Source organism: Microplitis mediator, chromosome 2 (genome assembly GCF_029852145.1).
Source record: "Microplitis mediator isolate UGA2020A chromosome 2, iyMicMedi2.1, whole genome shotgun sequence".
Lineage (NCBI taxonomy): Eukaryota > Metazoa > Arthropoda > Insecta > Hymenoptera > Braconidae > Microplitis > Microplitis mediator.
In genome coordinates this window covers 11,372,051-11,395,910 of record NC_079970.1, presented here as the reverse complement: position 1 = coordinate 11,395,910, position 23,860 = coordinate 11,372,051, and the positions used below count along the sequence as shown (strand labels likewise).

The 23,860-nt window shown below is 32.0% G+C and overlaps 1 protein-coding gene across 6 annotated transcripts in view; it reads right to left on the bottom strand.

The window, feature by feature from the left end:
- The window catches only part of LOC130663026 (uncharacterized), a 490,048-nt gene that overhangs the window by 125,777 nt on the left and 340,411 nt on the right, over positions 1-23,860 (bottom strand). For all 6 annotated transcript variants that reach the window (XM_057462059.1, XM_057462055.1, XM_057462056.1 and 3 more), the window contains one exon: positions 10,441-10,615. In XM_057462059.1, the coding sequence (XP_057318042.1) occupies positions 10,441-10,615 (175 nt within the window). The remainder of the gene's footprint in view (positions 1-10,440; positions 10,616-23,860) is intronic.

The window sequence follows — 23,860 nt, the reverse complement described above, 5'->3', positions numbered from 1 at the left end:
AATGGGAATTTTATCGATCACTAGAGCCTCACCCAATCCAAACTATACTGGCTATGTTTTCTCTGTGGTTTTCCTACGCCACTGCAGGTCTATCGTGAGGTGAGATAGTGGGGCATCACTGTAATGATGTGGTACAGTATAAGCACAAGTCAGCCACAAAATAAAAGCAGAGGGAGAAGTAAGCAGTTTACGATAGAAAGGCGAAAGTGTACAAGGCCATGAGGCTATACACTGCAACAATGCGATTAATTATTATTTATAATTACATGCAAGTTCATATTGCGTCCATCTTAAATCTACCGTCAAACCACGCCAGCACCAACACATGAACTAGAACGTAACAACTTATATATAATTTAAATTGTTGGCAAAGATGGATTCGAACAGACTGGTCAAATCAGAAAATGAGAAAATTTTTTTTTACAAAAAAAATGACATTAAGTTATCAGAGTGAAATTGAATCAACACAAAAAAACTACTATCGAAATTTTCTTTAGTGTGCTCGAAATTTTTTTTTTCTAACGTAAGAATAAAAAATAAAAAGTAAAATTGTGAAACAAAAGAAAAAAGTTGAGTGAGAATTGAAGTGAGCGAAATAAATAATAATAAAAATTTTAATAACTGAAGTTAAATATTTGAGAAGAATTAAAATAAAACCATTATAAAAAGATTTTAAACTAAACATTTAAATTAAAAATTTGGAAAATTGATTTTTCTTAAGATCTAAAATCCAATTTTTTAACTTCCCGCTGAGAAAATTGAAAATTTTCAACAATTCGGGAAGTTATTGGTTTTGGTCCAATTTTCGGAAATCAAATTTCTATCAAATTTTGACGTTTTTAGGTTCTAGGAAGCTATTCTGACTAACTTCAAGACGATGACTGTGAAAATTTAAGCTCGATCGGTAAAGTGTGTTTGGAGATATTCCAAAAATAGAATTTTTTTTAAAATGTTTTTCTTGGATAACTTTTAATTTGCTCAATGGATTGATTCCTAAATCTAATCAGCTCTGAAACTTTATAAGTCGCGTGGAATGCCACCTCAACTGTCAAAATTGGTTCATTCGTTCGAGAGAAACCATTAACAAAAGAATTAACAAAACATTTTTTGTTGGTTTTTTTAAAATTTCTCAAAAACGACTCGACAGATTAATTTAAAAATTTGATCAGCTTTAGAATTCGTTAGAATGCGTCGATTGCTCCCTCAACTGTCTCAATCGGTTGATTCGATTAAGAGATATCGTGGGAGAAATAATGGTAGTAAACGTTTTTTTTCGAAAACAACGGCATACAAAGGTATTTTCGAGCTGTTCGAGCTCGAAAATATATGGGGCATTCCACGCCATATCGGACGGTTTCAAAAATTGATTTTTCCGATTTTCTTAATTTTTTGATATTTGTTGGTGCCCCTCAAAAGAGGCTTCCTGGTAAATTTTGAGATTTTTTTGATCAATGGTTCAAAAAATATCGAGTTTTGAAAAAAACCGCTCTTTTTATGGTTTTTTGATCATAACTTTCGTAATAATGGTCGAAATTCAATGGCTTTTTTTTCAAAATTTTCGATATGAGATGGCCTTTACAGCAAAAAATACAAAACAAATATACAAAATGTTTTTAATCAAGATTTTTGAATTTTAAGTTTTCAACCGTGTTTTTACAAAAAGATGTATCCGGGTGGATGTTAAAATCCCACATAGCCAAAATCCCACATCGCCAAAATCCCACACAGCCAAAATCCCACATAGCCAAAATCCCACACAGCCAAAATTCATTGGTTGAGATAGAGAAAAATTCGAGAATATTCGATAAAATAATAATAATAATAATTTAGGTGGGGTTTTGAGTAGGGGATTCTGAGAAAAAAATTATTTATCTGTTTATTATATCAAAGTTTCAAAATATCTAGATTACTGTTTAAATCTTACCCCCTCCCCCGCCCCACCCACTATAGTTTTAAAAGGGTTTAATTGAAAGGGTTAAATACTTAAGAAACTATTTAAAAGTTTAAAAAAAATATTTAAAACTTAAAAAAAAAAAAAGGTTTGTGTGTCAGCTCCGACGCACGATTGGAGTTTACTCCTTCAGATCGACTGTCTAAATAGGCACAGAATTAAAGGCTTACTAGTCTAAGAAAAAGATTAATACCATATCAAATGGTAAATAAACGAATCAATGAAAATACCTAAATAATGTATTTTTTTTCTATTTTAGTCTAGTCGAGAAGTTGAGTTCCTGCAAAAAATAGTTACAGGTCTCCTAAAAATATAGTTGATGGCTTAAACGATCTGGAATGGCGTCTAGAAAAAGACGTTATTGGATTTTTTTTGGAAAAATCAAATTACAATTGTTCAATCAATTAAAAAATTGAAAACATGCTGGTGTCATCTAGACACTTTAAAGAATATGATTTCGCGGTAATAAAAGTTGCATCACCATTTTTCAAAAAGTTATTCAATTGTTAATCAACATTTTTTTTACGGGTTTGAGTTGTCATAAAAGGCGGCATAAAAGTTTAAATAATTAATCTGTAAATTTTTTGTTTCTTGGAGCCCTTTTTATAAACATACTCAACAAGATGACAGTATGAAAGTTTATACAATATTTTGATTTCATTAATTATTAATTTTTGAACTACCAAGAAAATTCAAAATTAAAATAGTGTATGTTAAATAATTTTTTTTTAATTTTAAGTTATTACTGATTTCATATTCTTCTTAGGCATTAGATGATTACTTTTCAATTTTTTTATTGCCCTTTGTTTATAAATTTTTTATACACAAATGGATTAATTAAATATTTTAGAAAACTTTTTTTTCACCATATTGTTAGCGTGAGGAAATAATGATTTCAAAAAACAAAATTTTCTTAAAAACTATATCTTATTGTTTATAATCGTTTTTTTCATCAAGGAATCGTTTTTTTTAATCATCATTTGCATTTCTAAATATAATGGCAAAAAAAAAATTTTTTTTGTCAACAATTTGTTCATTTGTTTGTTTGACAACTTTTTTTTTTATTTTAATTTTTTTCTAGAACATAAAAAAATTACGGAAGCAGCAACCTGCAACAATATAGCAAATAAAAATTTTTTAAATTTTTTACAAAACATCTGGATTTTGGAGTACGACCAAGTCCAAGCACTGACTCAATTTGTCAACAAACAAATTGCTGTAATTTTGCAACTATTGCAGATACAGTTTTCGACCTTCTAGTAGTTTTTATACAGTATGAGTTAAGCTTTCTTATAAATTCTAAACCTAACGTTTATCTATTATGCAGTTCTCTAACAACACGCATTTATTTATAAATATTATAAATGCATTTTTAAGAAAAAAAATTTTTTTTTTATTATTATTAGCTTACGCTAACAATATGGTGAACAAAAATTTTCCAAAAATATTTAAGTAATCCATTTATTTTTAAAAAGATTATAAAGTTTATAAAATGGCATGAAAAATTTGAAAAGTAATCATATAATGCCTAACAAGAATATAAAATCAGTAATAGCTTAAAATTAAAAAAAAACACATGAGAATACAAAATAATAATGCTCACTATACGTACCATTAGAGTACGACTGATATACTATATATATATTTATCATTTAAAGACGCCGTAGAGTATATATATTATATATATATATATATATATATATATATATATATATATATATATATATATATATATATATATATATATATATATATATATATATATATATATATATATATATATATATTAGGGTGCTTCGTTTCCGGCGAAAGTATTTTTTTCGTTGCTCATCAAGCAAAATATTGTTTTTTATGCTGAAACGAAAATTCCTGGTAAGTTTGAGCTCTTAATTCCAATCCTAAGTACATTCCATTTGATTTCAAAGATTTCCCATTTAAAATACACGTAAATTAAATTACTTTTTTCTTAACTTTCTAATACTCAGCTGCGTTTTTTGATATCGGCGCGGTTTTGGTTGCAAATTGTAGGCTATTTGGTGTTCTTCAAAAGTGCCCGTAGTTACTTAGCTGTAATTCCAGCTGTTTTACTTGTGACCGTTGCGGAAGTTATTTTTCCTATAAAATTGACCTTTATTGGCTTGCAGAACGTAAACCAATGAAACTACACTATAAATGCTAATAGAAATTTTATAGGAAATTTTATTCCCTTCAAAAAAAGTCCTATGAGTCAAGTCGCTAAAGTCCATAGTTTCCGAGTTATAGTAATTTTAATAATTTGAAAAATAAAATATAAAAAAAAACAATTACAATTGATATTTTATTTTTCAAATTATTAAAATTACTATAACTCGGAAACTATGGACTTTAGCGACTTGACTCATAGGACTTTTTTTGAAGGGAATAAAATTTCCTATAAAATTTCTATTAGCATTTATAGTGTAGTTTCATTGGTTTACGTTCTGCAAGCCAATAAAGGTCAATTTTATAGGAAAAATAACTTCCGCAACGGTCACAAGTAAAACAGCTGGAATTACAGCTAAGTAACTACGGGCACTTTTGAAGAACACCAAATAGCCTACAATTTGCAACCAAAACCGCGCCGATATCAAAAAACGCAGCTGAGTATTAGAAAGTTAAGAAAAAAGTAATTTAATTTACGTGTATTTTAAATGGGAAATCTTTGAAATCAAATGGAATGTACTTAGGATTGGAATTAAGAGCTCAAACTTACCAGGAATTTTCGTTTCAGCATAAAAAACAATATTTTGCTTGATGAGCAACGAAAAAAATACTTTCGCCGGAAACGAAGCACCCTAATATATATATTAGACTGGGCCAAAAAAATTGACTATTTTTTTTTTTCATAGCTATATCGAAAATATTATTCAGGATGACAAAAAAAAAATTTCATGAAAGTTTGAGTCCTTAATATTAATTTTAAGAGGTCTATCATCGCAATTTTTAATTTTAATTCATAATTTGATGTTTTACGTCAGAACTGCTAAAACATTGGAGTAAAAAAAATTCATTTCCACTTTTTCTTATGTAAAATTGAATTCCCTACAAAAAAAGTCTGATTGAAAATTTTCGTCAGACAAGCCGTTTCCGATTAATTGAGCTTAATAAATTGATATATTTTTTCGATTTAACATTTTTACTTTTGAATTTTGTAACTGACAAATCAAGAAATATCTAAAATAGATCATGACAGATTCTTAAAGGAAATTTAATGCTCTACAAAAAAGGCCTCTTAACATTTTTTGCTAAATTCACTCCTTCGAAAGTTATTCAAGGTTGAATTTGAGTCAAAACGATTTCAATAACGTAAATAACTTTCGAAGGAGTGAATTTAGCAAAATATGTTAAGAGGCCTTTTTTGTAGAGCCTTAAATTTCTTTCGAAAATCTGTCATGGTCTTTATTAGATATTTATTGATTTGTCAGTTACAAAATTCAAAAGTAAAAATGTTAAATCGAAAAAATATATCAATTTGTTAAGCTTAATTAATCGGAAACGGCTTGTCTGACGAAAATTTTTAATCAGACCTTTTTTGTAGGGAATTTAATTTTACATAAGAATAATTGGAAATGAATTTTTTTTACTCGAATGTTTTAGCAGTTCTGACGTAAAACATCAAATTATGAATTAAAATTAAAAATTGCGATGATAGACCTCTTAAAATTAATTTTAAGGGCTCAAACTTTCATGAAATTTTTTTTTTGTCATTCTGAATAATATTTTCGATATAGCTATGAAAAAAAAAATAGTCAATTTTTTTGGCCCAGTCTAATATATATATATATATATATATATATATATATATATATATATATATATATATAGGTAAATCGTATACATACCATGCATTCGTACGGTGCCCCGTAGGATACCCTATACTATGGAGACTATATATACGTATATAGTCTCCATACCTTATACACTCACGCCGTAAAGTATATATTATGTACCTATATATATTATAGGTACTCATATTTTTTCCATAGCGGGCTCCTTATCTGAAAATCGATTTTAAGGAGTAAACTCCAAAAAAATATTTCAAAATTTTTAAAAATATTTAAAACTGTTCAAAGCGCAACAGCCTCTGAAAATCTGCAGAAATCCGTTTTATCGGGGGGAGGGGGGGGGTGAAGCCCCCCAGTTTAACTACTAATGAGAATTAACTTTTGTTCCACTAAGAAAAAAATAATGAGGAATGGAAACTGATTTCATTACCCATTATTATAGTAATGAGTAATGAAACTCAAATGCATTAACTAAAGTAATGCATTTTTTACAACTCTGCTCATATATATACATACATATATAAATTTTCGAACCAATGGTATTTTTGGAACCTACTCGATTAATTATGACAGATTAAAGCAAAATTCTTTGGAAATTCTACCATGAGGACAAATGCAAAAGATAGATTTCTACGAAATCTACTTATAGATTTCTATAAAATCGACTAACAACATCTCAACAGTTTTTTCAATTATTCCAAGAGTTTTACAAATCTGGAATTCTATTTCTACCAGAACATCGACGAAAGGTTGTGGAAACACATGGCGTTTATTGTATTTAAAATTGGTCTTGTGGTTATTGTGAATAGATAATAAAATATTTACTTCAGAAATGCAAAAACTTTCTTGTTGACCCAATATTTTATGTTTGAGCATGCACATTTTTGATAGATACCTGCATGATCAAGCCATCAGCATGCATATGTAAATGAACGGAGACGAATTTTAATTTGATATACAACTTACGTTAACTTATTGTATGAACGCTTGTTCTCATCACAAATAGGAAAAATTATGTTTGTAAAGCACTATTTATCAGTAATGTCTAAGCCACCTACAAAATTTTGAAATTCATTATTGTTGTTCTCAATGAAAATTGAACAAAAGTATGAATGGCAAATATCTTGAAGAAAAATAGTATTTTCCCTATATTTTGTTACGTCCAGCTAAAATGCTGAACGTTATATTTTATTGTTAATTTCTGTTTTATTTATTAAAATTGAGCCGACGACCAGATTTTATTTTTTTGATTATCATTTTTATGTTTCGATAATATTTAGTGATAAGACATGACGCAGTTGTAAAATGCTCTTAAAAGATTTAGACTTGTTTGCTTTGACATTTTTTGAAATGCTAGAGCAAACACATAAATGTAATTATAATGACCCCTCAGGCAATTGTAAAGGCCCAAAGGCCAGCTGAAAACACTTTCCGTAGAAAACCAAAAATATTTATCAGCAAAAGTGTACGTGGAATATATTTTTTAGTTACAAATAAATATAATCTTAATCCCTCATTTTCTCTTCGAGTGCACTTTTGTCGAGACATCTTGGCATCACAAAACAAATAGAAAAATTAAATTTTAATGACGAAATAGTTATTAAATAAAATTTAATAATTTAAAATAAATAAAAAATATTCAAACGTCAATTAAGAGAATAACTAACAATCGAATAAATAATTTTTAAAACGTAATACTCAAGTAATGAAATTCTAAAAAAAATAATTAATATCCAAAAAAATAATTTCTAAAACGTAATATTTCTTACATTCAAATATTAAAAGAATAACTAATAATCAAATAAATAGAGTCGGCTGCTAGCCACCTATTTTAAATTTACATTAGGATTTAATTGACTAACAAAAATAGTAGAAAACTTATAACAATAAATAAATAATATAGGCTCAACGCTAATCAAGAAAATATAATGCTATCTAAAATTGATATTTTAAAGTTACCCAATCATAATATTACAAGGTATGATAAACAAATTTATTACAAAGTATAATAAACAAATTTAAAAACCATAATTATAAATAAATTTAAACGACAAATAAATAATATAATCTCAACGCCAATCAAGAAAATATAATGTTAATTAAAATTAATATTTTAAGTTAACAAATCATAATATTACAAAGAATAATAAATAAATTTAAACATTTAGATTTAAAATATTGTTATAAGTAAAAAATTGTACATGTGGATGGATGTGTGGGTGCGCACGCACATAGGCCCACATAGGGGTGTGCCCTTACCGCTTTCCTAAGGTGAAAATATTAGAGAAAGGGAAAGGACCCATAGGGACTGTGTTCCGATTGGACACAGTTTTCCCCCAAACAATAGACGAAATAGGATCCGATAAGAAATTATGAAAAGGGTCGTTAAACAAAAAATAGTTAGTCCCGCCCTGTGGAAAAGCTCTCATAAATTCTGATAAAATATTGAATATTTTTTATGAGAATCTATGAGCTTCGAAAATATCTATGAGATTTAAAAAAATTCTCATATGAATTTTTATGAGAATCTATGAGTCAAAGCTTTTGATGTTTTCCTATCATGATTTCCGTACTAGATTTTTAAAAGAATGAGTAAGATTTTTTAATTTATGAGATTTTGTGACTCGAATTCCGCCAACGATTATGAGATTCAATAAGTACTTTCATTTCTATAAGATTGTTACAGTTTATTCTAATGTATTTTCAATAAGAATTGATCAGGCGAATTTCGATGTTATAATACTTACAAAATCTCAATAAGATTATTTTTTTATGCAAGTTTCTTCACGCAAGTTTTTTTGTATTCTCCGACCAAAATAACAAAAGTTGTTTAAGCCAAGAGAAAAAATTTCTCGGGAGAAAAGATCGATATGGAGAAGGGGAAAGTCACCGGTGCTAGGCAGCAGCAGCGGGAGTAGTTCGGTGCTCGCCACGAGATCGCGCCTACGATTTGTAGTGTCCCTGGTAAGACATTTATTTCAGAAGTGTTATATTCCAAATTTCAATACGATTTTATTCGAGTACTCCTGTCATTTGACAGACCAACAAGTACCTGTTTGGGTTGTACTATGGTATATCCCATAATACATCATGACTTTAATATTTAATATTAATGTTTACTTGAGTAAATTTGATAAATAAATAAATGGACTCAATTTCATAGATTTTTCGTGAATAGATTGCTAAAGATTTTCCGCGTAAATACTCATACAAATATTCTTGAGTATACATAATAGAAACTTTTTGAATTCATGCTAAAAAATTCAATAATTTAGCATATAAACTATATGGAAAATAACTGTACTCACATTGATTAATCAGTATCAAATCTTGTATGATTACTTTAGAAATCGTCTCATACAATTTTATTCATTTCCAAAATCTACTCAATTGTAAACTTTACATTTTTCAAAAACTTATAAATACTTATAATTACAATATTACAGCTTCTGTTTCTTATAGATTCTGATAATTTATATGAGAATTTTAAGAAAAAAATTTTTTTGATGCACCATCTATGAGAAAATAATTGTATCAGAATTTTTGAGATTTTTCGTGGACAAATACTGATCGTTTTCTCATAGCCAATTTTTTTTTATGAGTTTTTATAAGACCTTTTCCACAGGGCGGACAAAAGGTCCATTGAGGCAGTGAAGTTCAAGTCACAGTGTCTTCACAAAAATTAAGTTACACTAGTTCCGTATTAGTTCAATTTTATACAAGTGTTCTCACACTTTTACACTAGTTCCGTACTAGTTCAATTTTATACAAGTGTTCTCACACTTTTACACTAGTTCCGTACTAGTTCAGTTTTATACAGCGTTCTCACGCCTTTACACTAGTTCCGTACTAGTTTATATTATACAAGTGTCCGCACACTTACAGTATTAAGAGTTATTAAAATTCGTGGGTTTTATAAGTTAAATTCAACTGTTAAAATAAATTGTTAGCAAAAGTAATACCTAGAGTCAGTGAAAACTACGATCATACAAACATCCAGTTGCTGCGAATACAGGTACTGTAATTTTTAAGTTTATGTTGTATTAAACAAAAACATTTCCAACACACGGAAATACCGAAAAAATGTATTGTATTCAAAATTCTATAGTCCTCTCTAGTTATTAAAACGAATTTCATTGTAAATTAGAGTCGGCTGACTAGCCACCTAATACTTTCATAAAATAATATCAAGTTTATTGTATTCATATCATCGAATTTTTCAATTTTATAATATATAGTAATTCAATTTGTACATCAAACATCTTTTATTTCAACACACCTCCCAGATAATTACACTCAGTGTGATCCCGGTCTATCGGTCGAAAGACTAGGGCCGAAAATAATAAAAATAATAATTTGTCCAAAATATTACGGTACAAGCTACCACATTCTGACCATAACAATTTAGACAATCGATCAACGAAATAAAAAGACATTATAGTCATCTTTCTATAAGAAATTTGATAATAGATATTCTTGTCAATAAACGAATAACCTTTTTTTCCGTTCGTAATGGGATATAACAAAAACCTGAAGTAATAAAACGAAATTTTTCCTCAGCACTTAAGTAGCAGCAATTAGTAGAAAAATTTAGTAAAAAATAATAGCATTCTTTATTTTCTCCGATTTAGAGTGAATTGCTTTGGAAACAAGAATTTATATTGTATTGCTAATAATATTAAAAACCTTTTGTGATACGACGTGGAACTGCAAATATTGTAGCAGCAACAGGCAATTTGTCCTCATCTTCTGTCTCACTCTCTTCATTGTCACTTAATGTTCGAGCCCACGGAGTAATATTATATCGATGTTTCTCTCGTAAATCATCAATTCTATGCAGAGTGCCCATATTTACAATCGCCTGATAAATAAAATACGTTAGTAAGACGAGATAGTTCTACAATGAAATATTTTTTTAACATTAGACATCGTGATAATAATTCAATAGTAATCATCATACATTTGTCTAGTCCCGAGTCGAAATATTAGACGTAAATCGAACGTTCTTAACGTTTTAAACGTAAATTGAACGTTTTTACTGTTTTGGACGTAAATTGAACGTTTTTAACGTTTTGAACGTAGATTGGAGTATCATAAATTGAAAACATATTTATCATAAAACTAAAACTCATTTGTACTTCCAATAAGAAAACATAAGCATATACAAAAAAAGTTTTTTCCTCGATTTTGTACTCCTGGATTATAATCACGTCAATTCCTTAAAATTTTGTCGTCCGCTTATCTGGCTCTCAAATGAAGAATTCTTATTTTAAAAAAAAATTTTTTTCAGTTTCATACTTCTATCTTCAACACTATAAATGTATATCTGTTAATATATTATGATATCAAGGTGATGAAAATTGTTATTACGAATATTGAAATAAATTAATTGATGTTATCATTAAACTAAAATCATAACTCATGAAATTACCAATTTTTTATGAACCAAAATACAAAAAAATCGTTCAAATTACTTTCAAAACGTTCAAAACGTTTAATTTATGTTTAAAACGTTAAGAACGTTCAAATTACGTTTCAAACGTTAAGAACGTTCAAATTACGTTCAAAACGTTAAGAACGTTCAACTTACGTCTAATTTCGACTCGGGGTTGTCCGAACAGTTATAAAAAAATAAAATTACAGTGCTCCCTCTCTATAATTCCGAATTCGGGGCAAAAATTCTATGAATTCCTTCTTAGAGAGGGACCCCACTTTTTCTTAAGAGTAGTAAACAGAGAAATCCGCGCGCATTCTTTCTAAACGTACATAAATATATTCTGTATACAACGTAGCGAGAGTAGGGGAACACATTCCCCTCAAAATGAGGAGAAGAAGAATTATAGCAAGGGAAATTATTGTGAGGGAGCACTGTATCTTGTCATGTCCTAAGATGCAAAATATGTGATGTCATGGGAATGATGAAACATAAATTTTTCTGTCGATCCTATATGATGACACAAGTATCACTGCTGTTATTAATAAATACAAACTAAACGAATCCCTTTATTAAATCATTCACTCGTTGGTTATTAAGATATCAAATGAATCGATTTGGATGATTAAGGCGGCAATCGAAAGAGCTTGTTGGCCATCAACTTTCTTGAAAATTTCAGATCGTTTGATCAAGTAGACTCGAACGTATTGGCAAATTACGAGAAAAAAAAATCGGTCTGTCAGTTGACCCTGCGAGCCAGTCCCAAAACTTCCCGCTGTTTTCGAGCTCAAGAACCTCGAAAACATTATTGTGAATACATTTTCGAGCTCTTCGAGCTCGAAAATACGTTTGTGTGCTGTTGTTTTCGAAAAAAAAAACGTTTTTTACCATTTTTTCTCCAACGATATCTCTCAAACGAATAAACCGATTGAGACGGTTGAGGTGGCAATCGACGCGTTTTATCAAGTTTTAAAGCTGATTAAATTTTGAATTCGATTTATCGAGTCGTTTTTGAGATATTTCAGAAAAAATAAAAAAATTTTTTTTTTTTTAATTCTTTCGACAACGGTTTCTCTTGAACGAATGAACCGATTTTGATGGTTGAGGTGACATTCGACGCGGCTTATAAAGCTCTAGAGCTCAGTCCATTTTGGAATCAATCCATCGAGCACATTAAAAGTTATAAAAAAAAAACATTTTCGAACAAATTCTATTTTGGGAATATCTCTGAACGAGCCCTACCGATCAAGCTCAATTTTCTTACAGCTTCGAGATATTGACAAGCCGCGTCGAATGACACCTTAAAGTTCAAACTCAGTTCATCCGTTCAAAAGATACAGGTATTTACATACGTACGTACGTACATACTGAGACAATGTGAATTGTCTTCTTCACCTTCAGCCTTGCGGTTCCCAATTTTCCCCGTCTCGTTGCTGTCTGAAAAGACACCAGTCATAGTGACATGGTCACATGACTGATTGTTACGTCGACGCATGTCCGTAAGGGTGAAGTGGGGACGGTCCCGAGGCTAGCCCTACGCCCAAAATTATCGGTCAATCACTTCGATCCTGGATCAATTAGCGATAAGACGTATAATTTAGTTTTGCTGTCATATATTAACATTTTATTTGCGACTTTGTTAATACGGATAACTACTTTGTAAATCGGGAAATTAACTTGCGTTATAGTTGTATTACTGGCAATTCTCTTGCGATATACTTTACTGTCCAAGTTTACTGATTATTATAAACAAAGTTAGTTCCATTAAATATTACTGTACGTTACCGGCGATATAATCGCGATATAAAATTATACTGTGCCACGTATCTGTCTACATTACATCCAGCGCTTGCACTTTCTTGTAAGTAATTTTCATTATTATAATTGGCAATAAACAATCATTGCACTTGTTAATCATTCACTGTATCTATTATCGGTTCATCCTATTTATTTCCTATTTTACTGGTAAGCTTATCGAATAGTCTGATAAAATAAATATTAACTAAGTTACAAATAGTAATTTGACCATCAATAAGAATATCCTATAATTTTATAAGCCGTGAGGTAAGTTGATAAGTTTTAACATGCGTTGCCGAGTTTGAATAAGTGCGGGTCATTGCTTTGCAAGAACCCTAGTCCACTGCTCTGTCCAAGTAAAATAAAATTTGTTAGAGGCCAGCCTAAGCCAGGGTTCAACCCGCGAATTCTGGTGGCTGCTGGTAAAAATCGTGAGTACAGAAAGCGATTTGTCTCAATACATACATACATACATACACTCGGGCATCATCTTGAAATTAGTCAGAATAGCTTCCTAGGACCTCAAAATGTCGACATCTGATGAAAATTCGATTTTCGTAAATCGGACCGAAACCAATAACTTCCTGAATTTTTGGAAATTTACAATTTTCTTAGCGGAAAGTTAAAAAATTTTTTTTTTGTTTCTTATTGATTTATTAGAAACGAGTTGAACGATCGACTTCAAAATCTATTCAGCTCTAGAACTTGATAAAACGCGTCGATCGCTGCCTTAATCATCTCAATCGGTAAATTTTTTCGAGAGATGTCGTTGGAGAAAGAAATGGTGAAAAACGGGTTTTTCCAAATATCTTCGAAACGGCAGAACGGATCGATTCCAAAATTGTATGAGCTCTAGCATTCGAGCAAAGGCGCTGATTGCCCTCTCAAACGTCAAAATTGGTTCATTAGTTCGAAAGATATCGGCGCTGAAAAGTTAAAAAAATAACATAAAACGTGATTTTTTCCGGATATTTCATATATTATTGCTCTGACCTAAGTCAAAACTCAAGCAAATCTTGATTTTGATCACTGACATTGATTTCTACCTCGATTCATTTATTTCATTGAACATAATCGAGAATAAAAATTTGAAAACCGCTTCTTCATTAATAATTTTCGATTTTTAACTTGTCAAACTTTAGCGAAAAACGTAACTTGGTAGAGCTTGAAAAGCTTATAAAAAATACTCCAGGTAATAGCATTCTCGAGCTCGAAAATATATTCACAGTAATGTTTTCAAGCTCCTTGAGCTTGAAAACAGCGGGAAGTTTTTGGGCTGGCCCGCAGGGTCAACCGATGCCCAGATTTTCTTTTCAGCAACGAACAGTGTCTTGAATACTATTGTAACGTTAATTTAGCAACCAGACCAGTCATTTTACTCCTAGGCTACCTAAAACTCGATTTTATGTAGAATTAAATTTTTTTTTAATTTTCTGAAAATTCAAAGAAAAGAAAAAAAAATGTGATGAAATCAGTGAATTGTTTTTTTTTTTATTAACAAAAAATTAAAAATTAAAAATTCTGCTTACCGTAAATTAATTTTTAAACCTATTAAATACGTTAAAATACGACATATAAATTGCTGGTATTATGAAAAAAATTTCCTAGATAATATAGAAAAAAAAATCGGTTTATCGGTTGACCCTGCCAGCCCTAAAACTTCTCGTTGTTTTCGAGCTCTTTGAACTCGAAAACGTTGTTGTGAATATATTTTAGAGCTTATTGAGCTCGAAAATACTTTTGGATGCAATTGTTTTCGAAAAAAACCGTTAATTAGCATTTGTTCTCTCACAATATCTCACGAAAGAAGTGACCGATTTTGGTAGTAGAGGCGGAAATCGACGTATTTTGTTGGGTTCTAGAGCCGATCAAATTCTTGAATTGTTTGGTTGGGTTATTTCAAAGATATTCGCCAACAACTGTTTTTTACCATTTATTTTTCCCTCGATATCATTTCGTGAGAAATCAGTAAAAAACGAAAAAATAAATCGGTCTGTCGGTTGACCCTGCGGGCCAGCTCTAAAACTTCCCGCGATTAAAAACTCCTTGAGCTTGAAAACGTTGTTGTAAATACATTTTCGATCTCTTCGAGCTCGAAAATACTTTTGTATGTCATTGTTTTCGACAAAAACCGTTTATTGCACGACTCATAATTAGCATTTCTTTCTCCCAAGATATCTCCCGAACGAATTGATCGATTTTGATGGTTGAGGTGGCAATCGACGCGTTTGATTAAATTCTATACCTGCCTGGATTTAAAAATTGATCAAATAAGCCACTTCAAAGTTAAATGAAAAAACCGTTTTCCTCTATTTCTTTCGCCAACAATATCTTTTGAACGCATTAACTGATTGAGATGGTTGAGAAGGCAATCGATGCGCTTTGTTGTGTTTCTAAGCTGATGAGATTTTAAAATCAATCGATCGAGCCTTTTTTGAAAAATTTGAAAAAAATCTAAAAAAAAATTTTTTTCTTTGTATTTCTTTAATATCTAGAGTCTATCTTATTGATCGATCTAAAAATTTCAGGAAAGTTGACGGCCAACAAACTCATTCGTTTGCCACCCCAACCATCTCAGTCGGTCAATTCATTAAAAAGATATGGAGAGTTTACATCCATACACACACGCACACACATACATACATACAGATAATCGGATTTCATCCTGAAAATAGTCAGAATAGCTTCCTAGGACCTCAAAACGTTGACATCTGATGAAAATTCGATTTTCGAAAATTGAGGTGAAAACAATGACTTCCCGAATTTTTGAAAATTTACAATTTTCTTAGCCGAAAGTTAAAAATCGGTCTATCGGTTGACTCTGTGGGCCAGCCCCAAAACTTCCTGCTGTTTCCGAGCTCCTTGAGCTCAAAAAAATTGTTGTAAATACATTTTCAAGCTCTTCGAGTTTGAAAATACTTTTGCATGCCGTTGTTCTCGTAAAAAACCGTTTTTTAGCATTTTTCTTCCGACGATATCTCCTGAACTAATGAACCGATATTGATGTTCGAAGTGGCGATCGACGTGTTTTGTCGAAATATAGAGCTGATTAGATTTTGAAGTTGATCGTTCGAGTCGTTTCTGAGAATTTAAAAAAAAAAACTAAAAAAAACTCGGTCTATCGGTTGACCCTACGAGCCAGCCCCAAAACTTCCCGCTGGTTTCGAGCTGTTTGGTTTAACTAAATAAGTCAAAATTCATAAAGAATCTGTGCCACGCGCCCAAATAAATTATATTGGAATTGTTGCCGCTGACGAGCGACAAGATAATTACTAAATCTATTTCTACGAATAATCGTAAGTAATTTTTATTATTATATCTGGCACAATAAATTGTTTATCATATTTCATTATGTTGCCTGTACTTTGCCTACATTTCTTAAAAGCAACTTATTCTTTATTAATTAAGTAAATTCGAGAATATATAGCCGTAAGGTGGGTTATTGTAGTTTTGTCTGTTGTCTGATCGAATGAGTGCGGGTTTATTTCTTGCGAGAACCTCACTGTATTGTCCAAGTAATGTAAATTTCGTAGAGGCCAGCCTAAGCCAGGGTTTAACCCGCGAATTCTGGTGACCGCTGGTAAAAATCGCGAGTATAAAAAGCGATTTGTCACAGTATATATAATTGTTTATTAAATTGATAATCAAAGTTAGAAGTATGTATATCCGCCATTGTCTTCTATACGGATTTCAACAAGGAAAAAGTGCTGCTGAAGGTCAAAGAATAATCAGTGCAACTCATGGTGACAGTGTTATTGATGACAGTGCTTGTCGAAGATGGTTTCGGAAATTTACAAATGGAGATTTTAATTCAAATGATAAACCACGCTCTAGAAGGTCTTCAACAATTAATGACGAGGAATTGCAAAAATTACCAGATCCAGATTCTGCGCAAACGCTACAAGAACTTGCAGAAAAGCTGAGCATCACTCAACAAGCTATTTCTGAAAGATTACGTGCTTCAGGGAAGATTCAGAATGAACGAAAATACCCCATGAATTAACTCCAGATCAATGAAAGAGACGAGTTGATACCTGTCTGTCTTTGTTTTTACGGCAGAAAAGAAAGTTTTTTATGGAAACTTGTAACAGGTGAAGAAAAGTGGGTTTATTATGAGAATTCTAAACGTTGCAAACATTGGGTAGACTCAGGACAACCAACGACATCAACACTAAAGCGTAAAGTTTTTGGAAAAAAAAAAATTCTGCTTTGTATTTGGTGGGATGAATGGGGCGTGCTATATAATGAGTTACTCAAACCAGGAAAAACCATTACTGGAGAACGCTACAGTTGTCAATTAAAAAATAAGCAGATGAAATCAACGAAATAAAAAGATTTGCGGGACAAAAACCTCGGCAAGTGATACTGCAGCATAATAACGCCAGGCTGCAGATATGTTCAATCGTCTACCGCACTATACATGATATACAGTCGGAAGTTTTACGGCACGCAGCGCATTTACCAGACATTGCACCATATGATTTTCACCTATTCCGGTCGTTGCAAAATAACTTGGCAGACAAACACTTACAAAATAAAAGTAAAGCGCAAAAAATAAAAAGTGACCTCATTTCATCAAAAAATCAAGTATTTTATCGCCGTGGAATTAATTGGTTGCCTGAGCATTAGCAAGGGGTGATAGATGCTGACGGTGGTAATTTTGATGAAGATTCGTATTTTATTTAAAAATTTTTCAATATACACTGGCCACAAAAATTGAAGGATAGATCTGGACCTCAAATTTTTTTATAATGCACGGTTCCGGAGTAATCTTAAGAAAGCCGACGAAAAATAAATTTTCAAAATTTTTTCGGATAATCCGACCTTATGACTCTGTTACGAAATTTTATGCCCTTTAATTTGGCAGCCTGAAAAAGTCTCTACGATGATTTGCCGCCGAGTTATCATTGATCAAAGCAAAAAAGCCCATTTTGGCTTTGATAATCAATAACTCCGGACTTATTGGTCATACAGAGAATGGCAGTAGGCATTCGAAAATTGGAAAACATTCTCTATAAGGCAAAAATAGTGGCTTTTGATAGAACAAATTTTTTTGAAGCGATAATGTTCATTAAAAAACAGATCAAAATTCGCATGTTTAAGGATATTCGGAAATCTTGCTATAACTTTGAACGGATGAACAAAGGATATCATCGTTTTTTTTAACTTTAAAGTGTCCTGCTTTTTTGCGTTGATCAATGATAACTCGGCGCTAAATTGTTGTAGAGACTTTCTTAGGCCGCCAAATGAAAGGGCGAAAAATTTCCTAAAAGAGTCTTAAGGTCGGATTAACTAAAAAAATTTATTGAAGCCCATAGACTTGTTGGAAGACAAGCAAAAATTTTGAAAATTTTTTTTGTCGGTTTTCTTAAGATTACTCCGGAACCGTGCATGATAAAAAAATTTGAGGTCCAGATCTGAAAACTAGAAACTTGAGGCTAAAATTTGCTATTTTTTTATTTTTTTTCTAAAACTATTTTTCACCGAGTTACAGCTTGTTGAAATCACCCAAAAATTTCAAATATTTTTTCTATCTCTCAATTTTTGTGACCAGTGTGTTTCTTTTGACAAAAAACAGGTAGAACTTTTTTGTACACTTAATACTTTTTGTTATAAATGTTTCGATCGTTTAAATTACCCTGGCAAGTGGAACAATTACATTGTTTGAAAAATTAAAACAAAGATATGCTTTCTATCCATGTGAAACAAATTTTATCTTTATAAACTGTTTATTTTTTTTATAGTTACTTAGTTGATTACACAAACGAGTTAAAAAGTGAATAAACTCGCTTAACGACCTTCTCGCGCTTACTTACCTCTACTATTCGTTCTCAAGCTTTTACGGCATCTATTTCGTACTCATTGTTGTAATTGGAAAGAATAATGTTGGTATGAGCTCTAACTTCCAATACCTCAATGATTGCTGAAAAGTTATTGAGGCATGCAATGAGAAAGTTTGATAGAATACAACAATAAACAAAATTGAATTTTTTTAAAGTCTCTAGGACCAATTGTTACTAACAAATTCATTACTCAAAAATGCCATTTGGCAGCCAGAATGGAAGGTAGATTTCTCTGAAAACGTTCGCAAAATTTTGAATTCTCATAAAAGTAGTCAAATTTATTATAAAATGACAATCAAAACAAGTTATAGACTATCTATTACAATATAATCGGCGTATACCGCTAACGATAAACAGCTGATGAAACCTTGTATAAAACGAAAGACACATTTGCCAAGGGATTTACTTGGAATACTTGAAGAGACTACGGCTAGGAATTTTACTCGATTTCCTCTCAGACTAGTGTTGGTTTTCGTACATTTCTTCATTATGATTTCACTTTCTACAATATGAATGAACGGAGTGTCTATAGCCACCAGTCAAGGATAGATCCAGAACTGTAAAAACGCACAAATGGCACTGAAAACTGCCGTTCCGTGACTGTGAGAGTTAGAGGCATGGGCTAGTAGTAAGAGTGGGCTACAATTTTCTATTTCGTGACCGTAAGAGTTGCAGACTCGGACAAGTTAGAAAAGGGAGCTATGATTTTTAGTTGCGTAATCGTAAGAGTTAGAGGAACAGACTAGTTAGAAGAGGGGGCTATAACTTTCTGTTCCATGACCGTAAGAGTTAGAGGCACAGACTAGTTAGAAGAGGAGGCTATAACTTTCTGTTCCACGACCATAAGAGTTAGAGACACGGATAAGTTAGAATAGTCCAAGAGCTGGTGACACATTTTTGGGAAGGTCCTCACGGCAAGTTGAAATAGCGAAAAAATATAATTTTGTCAATTCGCGAATCGAGATTTGCGAGTCTTGCAAAGAGTTAGCGGTTATTTTTTTACTGCGCAGCATATAACATTTTCATAAAAAAATTCCAAAAAATGTATTTTTGGCAACTTAATTCTTTTTTTTTTCTTTTAATTTAGCTCATATATAATAAAAAAAAAAGCCATATCTATAATAACACATTGTCCAAAGCCAATTTTGAAACTAAACTTAAGAAACATTATGAAAGAAAGCTCAAATTTTCTATTTTACACAATAAAAAAATTGTTGGTCCCATTAACCGTGAAATTGACGAGAATTTATATTCTCTGTTGAAAGAAAAACCCATCCTTCATAGTGCTGTTCTCATCTTGTTACGGAAAATATTAGAAATTGAAAAAAATCGTTACCAGAGGAAATAACTACGTCAGAATTGTTGAAAGGAGAATGCAACATTCCTCAAACCTTACAGATTTTTATCTTACAGTTTCAAGTGGTTGTCACGGTTGTTACGATGTTGGCATCGTACGCCTCCGGTTGTTATCGGGACAGAACTGTCACATGACTAGTGCGACAGTTCTGTCTATAAAAGAGCGCGTTAACGTGCTACCGGTGCTTTTTCACAGTCGGCTTTAGCTTGTTTCACTGTTGGCTTTTGCTTATTGCTGTGCGTAGTAATTGACCTGTTAGCTGATCGTCATTACTACTTATTAATTTATTCTTAACTCATATTTGTTGGTAACTTGTCTAGTGTCAGTGATAATTAGTTAAGTAAATTATCCAGTATTTATTACATCATATCTGTTTGTGATAAATAATAGCTCATATCTGTTGCTATACCAGAGACAGTTATTTGAATAAATTGGTAGATAGCCCTGTACCGTTAAGTACAGTAACGATATTGATAAACCAGTGTGTGTGCGACGTGGCATAATAGTTTATTATTGGTTAAATAAATAATTATTCTATTTACTGAAACCAGTGTTAGAGTGAATTCACCTGTGTTTCCCAAGTCCACATTAGACAATTAAGAGTCTCCTTAGCTACGACATTTGGGTATCAGTATCACGGTCCAAGGAGGCGATTTCCAAGGATCAACCAGTTGCCAGTCCAAGGACATCCAGGACTACATCTATCTCCGAACTCAATCTTAGGCTAAGTACTAGTATTAGTTTAGAATTGTGAGGCTCGTTCGGGTAAATTAATTTATTGCAAAGGCATTTTTTTAAATTAAATCTAAGAAGTCAGAGTTTCATAAGAGCTAGCGGGGCAAACTTTGACCCACTACCTGCACCCTTCCACCATTAAGTGCAGGATAACGTACCCCAGCGTTACACGGTAGACGAAGAAAAGGTTATGACAGTTATAGAGTAAGCAACTCGCTAGCTTCTGACCTGATTTATTATGTGTCGAAAGGTAAAATTAAAACGAGTAAACATATAACTTTAAGGATGACTTTAAAAAGTTTAACTAGCAGTCGAAAAATTGTTGAAATTATTAATCGATATGGCCACTGCTGCAGTTATCATGTTGTTGAAGAGCTTGAAACAGAAGCTACGTTTACATCGTCTGGTCAATCGGAATTATGTCCTGATGGAATTATAAGAGCAAATGGATTAAATACAGGTGTAGCATTTGACGATTTTGACCGCTTCGTTGATACTGCTTCTGGCAAAAATACACTACACGACCCGGTTGGAATAATCTACCAAGATGTCGTTGAAAATCCCACAGTTGTGCACAAAAATTGACCTCGAAGATGATGCTGCTGCTGTAGACTTAGAAAATGATGCCGCTTATGACCTTGAAAACCATGGTGCCGTTAATCTCGAAGATGGTTCTGCTGCTGAAAACTATGAAATTCAACCTAAAAAAATACGAAAAAGACGACGGACATTTGAAACGATTCGAGCGGAATTACAACCAATACACAAGATTCCTAAGATGTCAGCTCTGTTATTACCTATTACAGATGATCGACGTTTAATAGTCCCACAAACATTAGACCAAATCAATAAAATTGATACATTGTGGATGTTCTCACATGCACTGGACATTCAAGATACTCCAATGTGGGTTGGATTTAATTGCAAGTTTACAGAAGACAAAAATAAGAAGAAACAAATCATTCGTTATCTAACACCTCTAAATGAATCTCCAACTGATCCAAAAGTTGTTCTTGAAACCATGAATTAAAGTTTAAAAATTGCCGATGAGCTTAGCGAACCAATCATAAGTGTGTCTTATGATTTAGCGATTGCTAAGATTGCCATGCACATTCAGTCAGTTCAAAGTCTGGAATACGACAATTTGTTTATTCATTTAGGAATGTTTCATGTGATGTTTGCGTACTTTAAAGCAGTCGGAAAATTCATAGCCGGATGCGGGTTAATGAATGTCGCAGTTGGTTCAGGGCTGTTAGCAAGTGGATCTGTGGAATCATTCCTCACAGGCAAACACTTCAATCGCTGCAAGAGAATTCATCCTATAATGTCACTAGGGTTAGAAATGATGAACTTCCAATTATTCCTAGAAAACAGAAGCATCACGATTGGAGATGTCCTGCGTATGGAACTTCTTAAATTTAATAAAAGTAAATTATCACTCACAGCAATATTGGAAAATGAAGAAATGTCAGAGCTTGGAAATTCATATTTTTTATATTGAGAAGACTGTTTAAACGGATCGTTCGGTAAAACAGTCCAATTTTATACGACATATAAATTTTATTAATTATTATCACTTGTTAAGTCGGAGTATCAGGGCGGGAGATTTTGCAATATTTAAATATGTTTTGCCAAAAATTGCAAATCTATTTTTTGTGCTCAACCAGCCGAATTACGCTCGTTGGTTAGTGAAATATCACAACAATTTACTTACAATCGGCGAAACCCATCCGGAAATTAGTCAAACGATGGAAAAAGGATGTTTAGGAATTCAGAGGACTGACAAATCTTTTTCAAGGCAGCCTATCGATCTAACTCTAGAACGAACAATTAATGCTGAAGCTGCAAAGAGATTAGTCAGTATTATTAATTTTACGAATTCAATCTCAGCTCGACAACGGTGGTGTAAAAGCCATGAGATTCGATCTAGTGTAATATCGTATACATATGAAATTACAGGTCCCCAAAAACGCCAGGACGTTACAAATGATCTAGAAAAGCATAATATAAAGAGAAACACGAAATTGTTGAGAAATTTCATCAACGCATTTTCAAAATTCATGAATCCTTTTGATTCTACCCTCGACAAGAATGTGCTTTACAATATTTCAAATGGAAAATCAGCTTCTGAAAATGTCAAAAAATTTTTAATAGGCCTGGAAAGTGCTGGTAACGAGTCCCGAGTAAAATTTATTTCGGAATGTTCCGAATCTCATGATTTATCATGTGACGGTCACGAAGAAGCAGACACAAAAATTGTACACCATTTCTGTAAAATAAATAATGATACTGCAACAAATGTAATAATAAAATCTTGCGATACAGATGTTCTAATTATCATGCTGGAAAACATGGATCACTTGGAGTGTGATAACCTTTCAATTTTTATGGAATATGGAAACAACAATAAGAAAAGATTAATTAATATATCCCAGTTGTCCATTGAACTAGGACGAAAAGTGTATTCGAGTTTACCTGGCTTTCATGCCTTGACTCGTTGCGACTATAACCCTTCTTTCTTCAAAAAAGGGACGAAGAGGCCACTCCAAATTTTGAAAGGTAATGAGGATTACCAAAAAGCTTCAACAGATCTCGGATCTGCTCATGTAACAGGCTTAAAATTTCAAGCGTTTTCGGTATTAGAGAAATTTGTTTGCGAAATGTATGGTTTTAAAACTTTAACTAATATTTATACTGCTAGATTTGAAAAATTTTGTTCGACTTACAAAGCGAATAACCCCGATGAACCATTCAAAAAATAGTTCAAAATCTACGACGCATCAAATCTGCCACCATGCAAGGCAGAATTACAGCAACAACTTCTTCGGACTCTATACATTACCAGCATTTGGCGTACTTCGCATTTACGTTTCCCAAGTACTTTGGCACCAACCAGAAATGGATGGGACCTTCAAGATGGAAAGTATGAATTTTACTGGT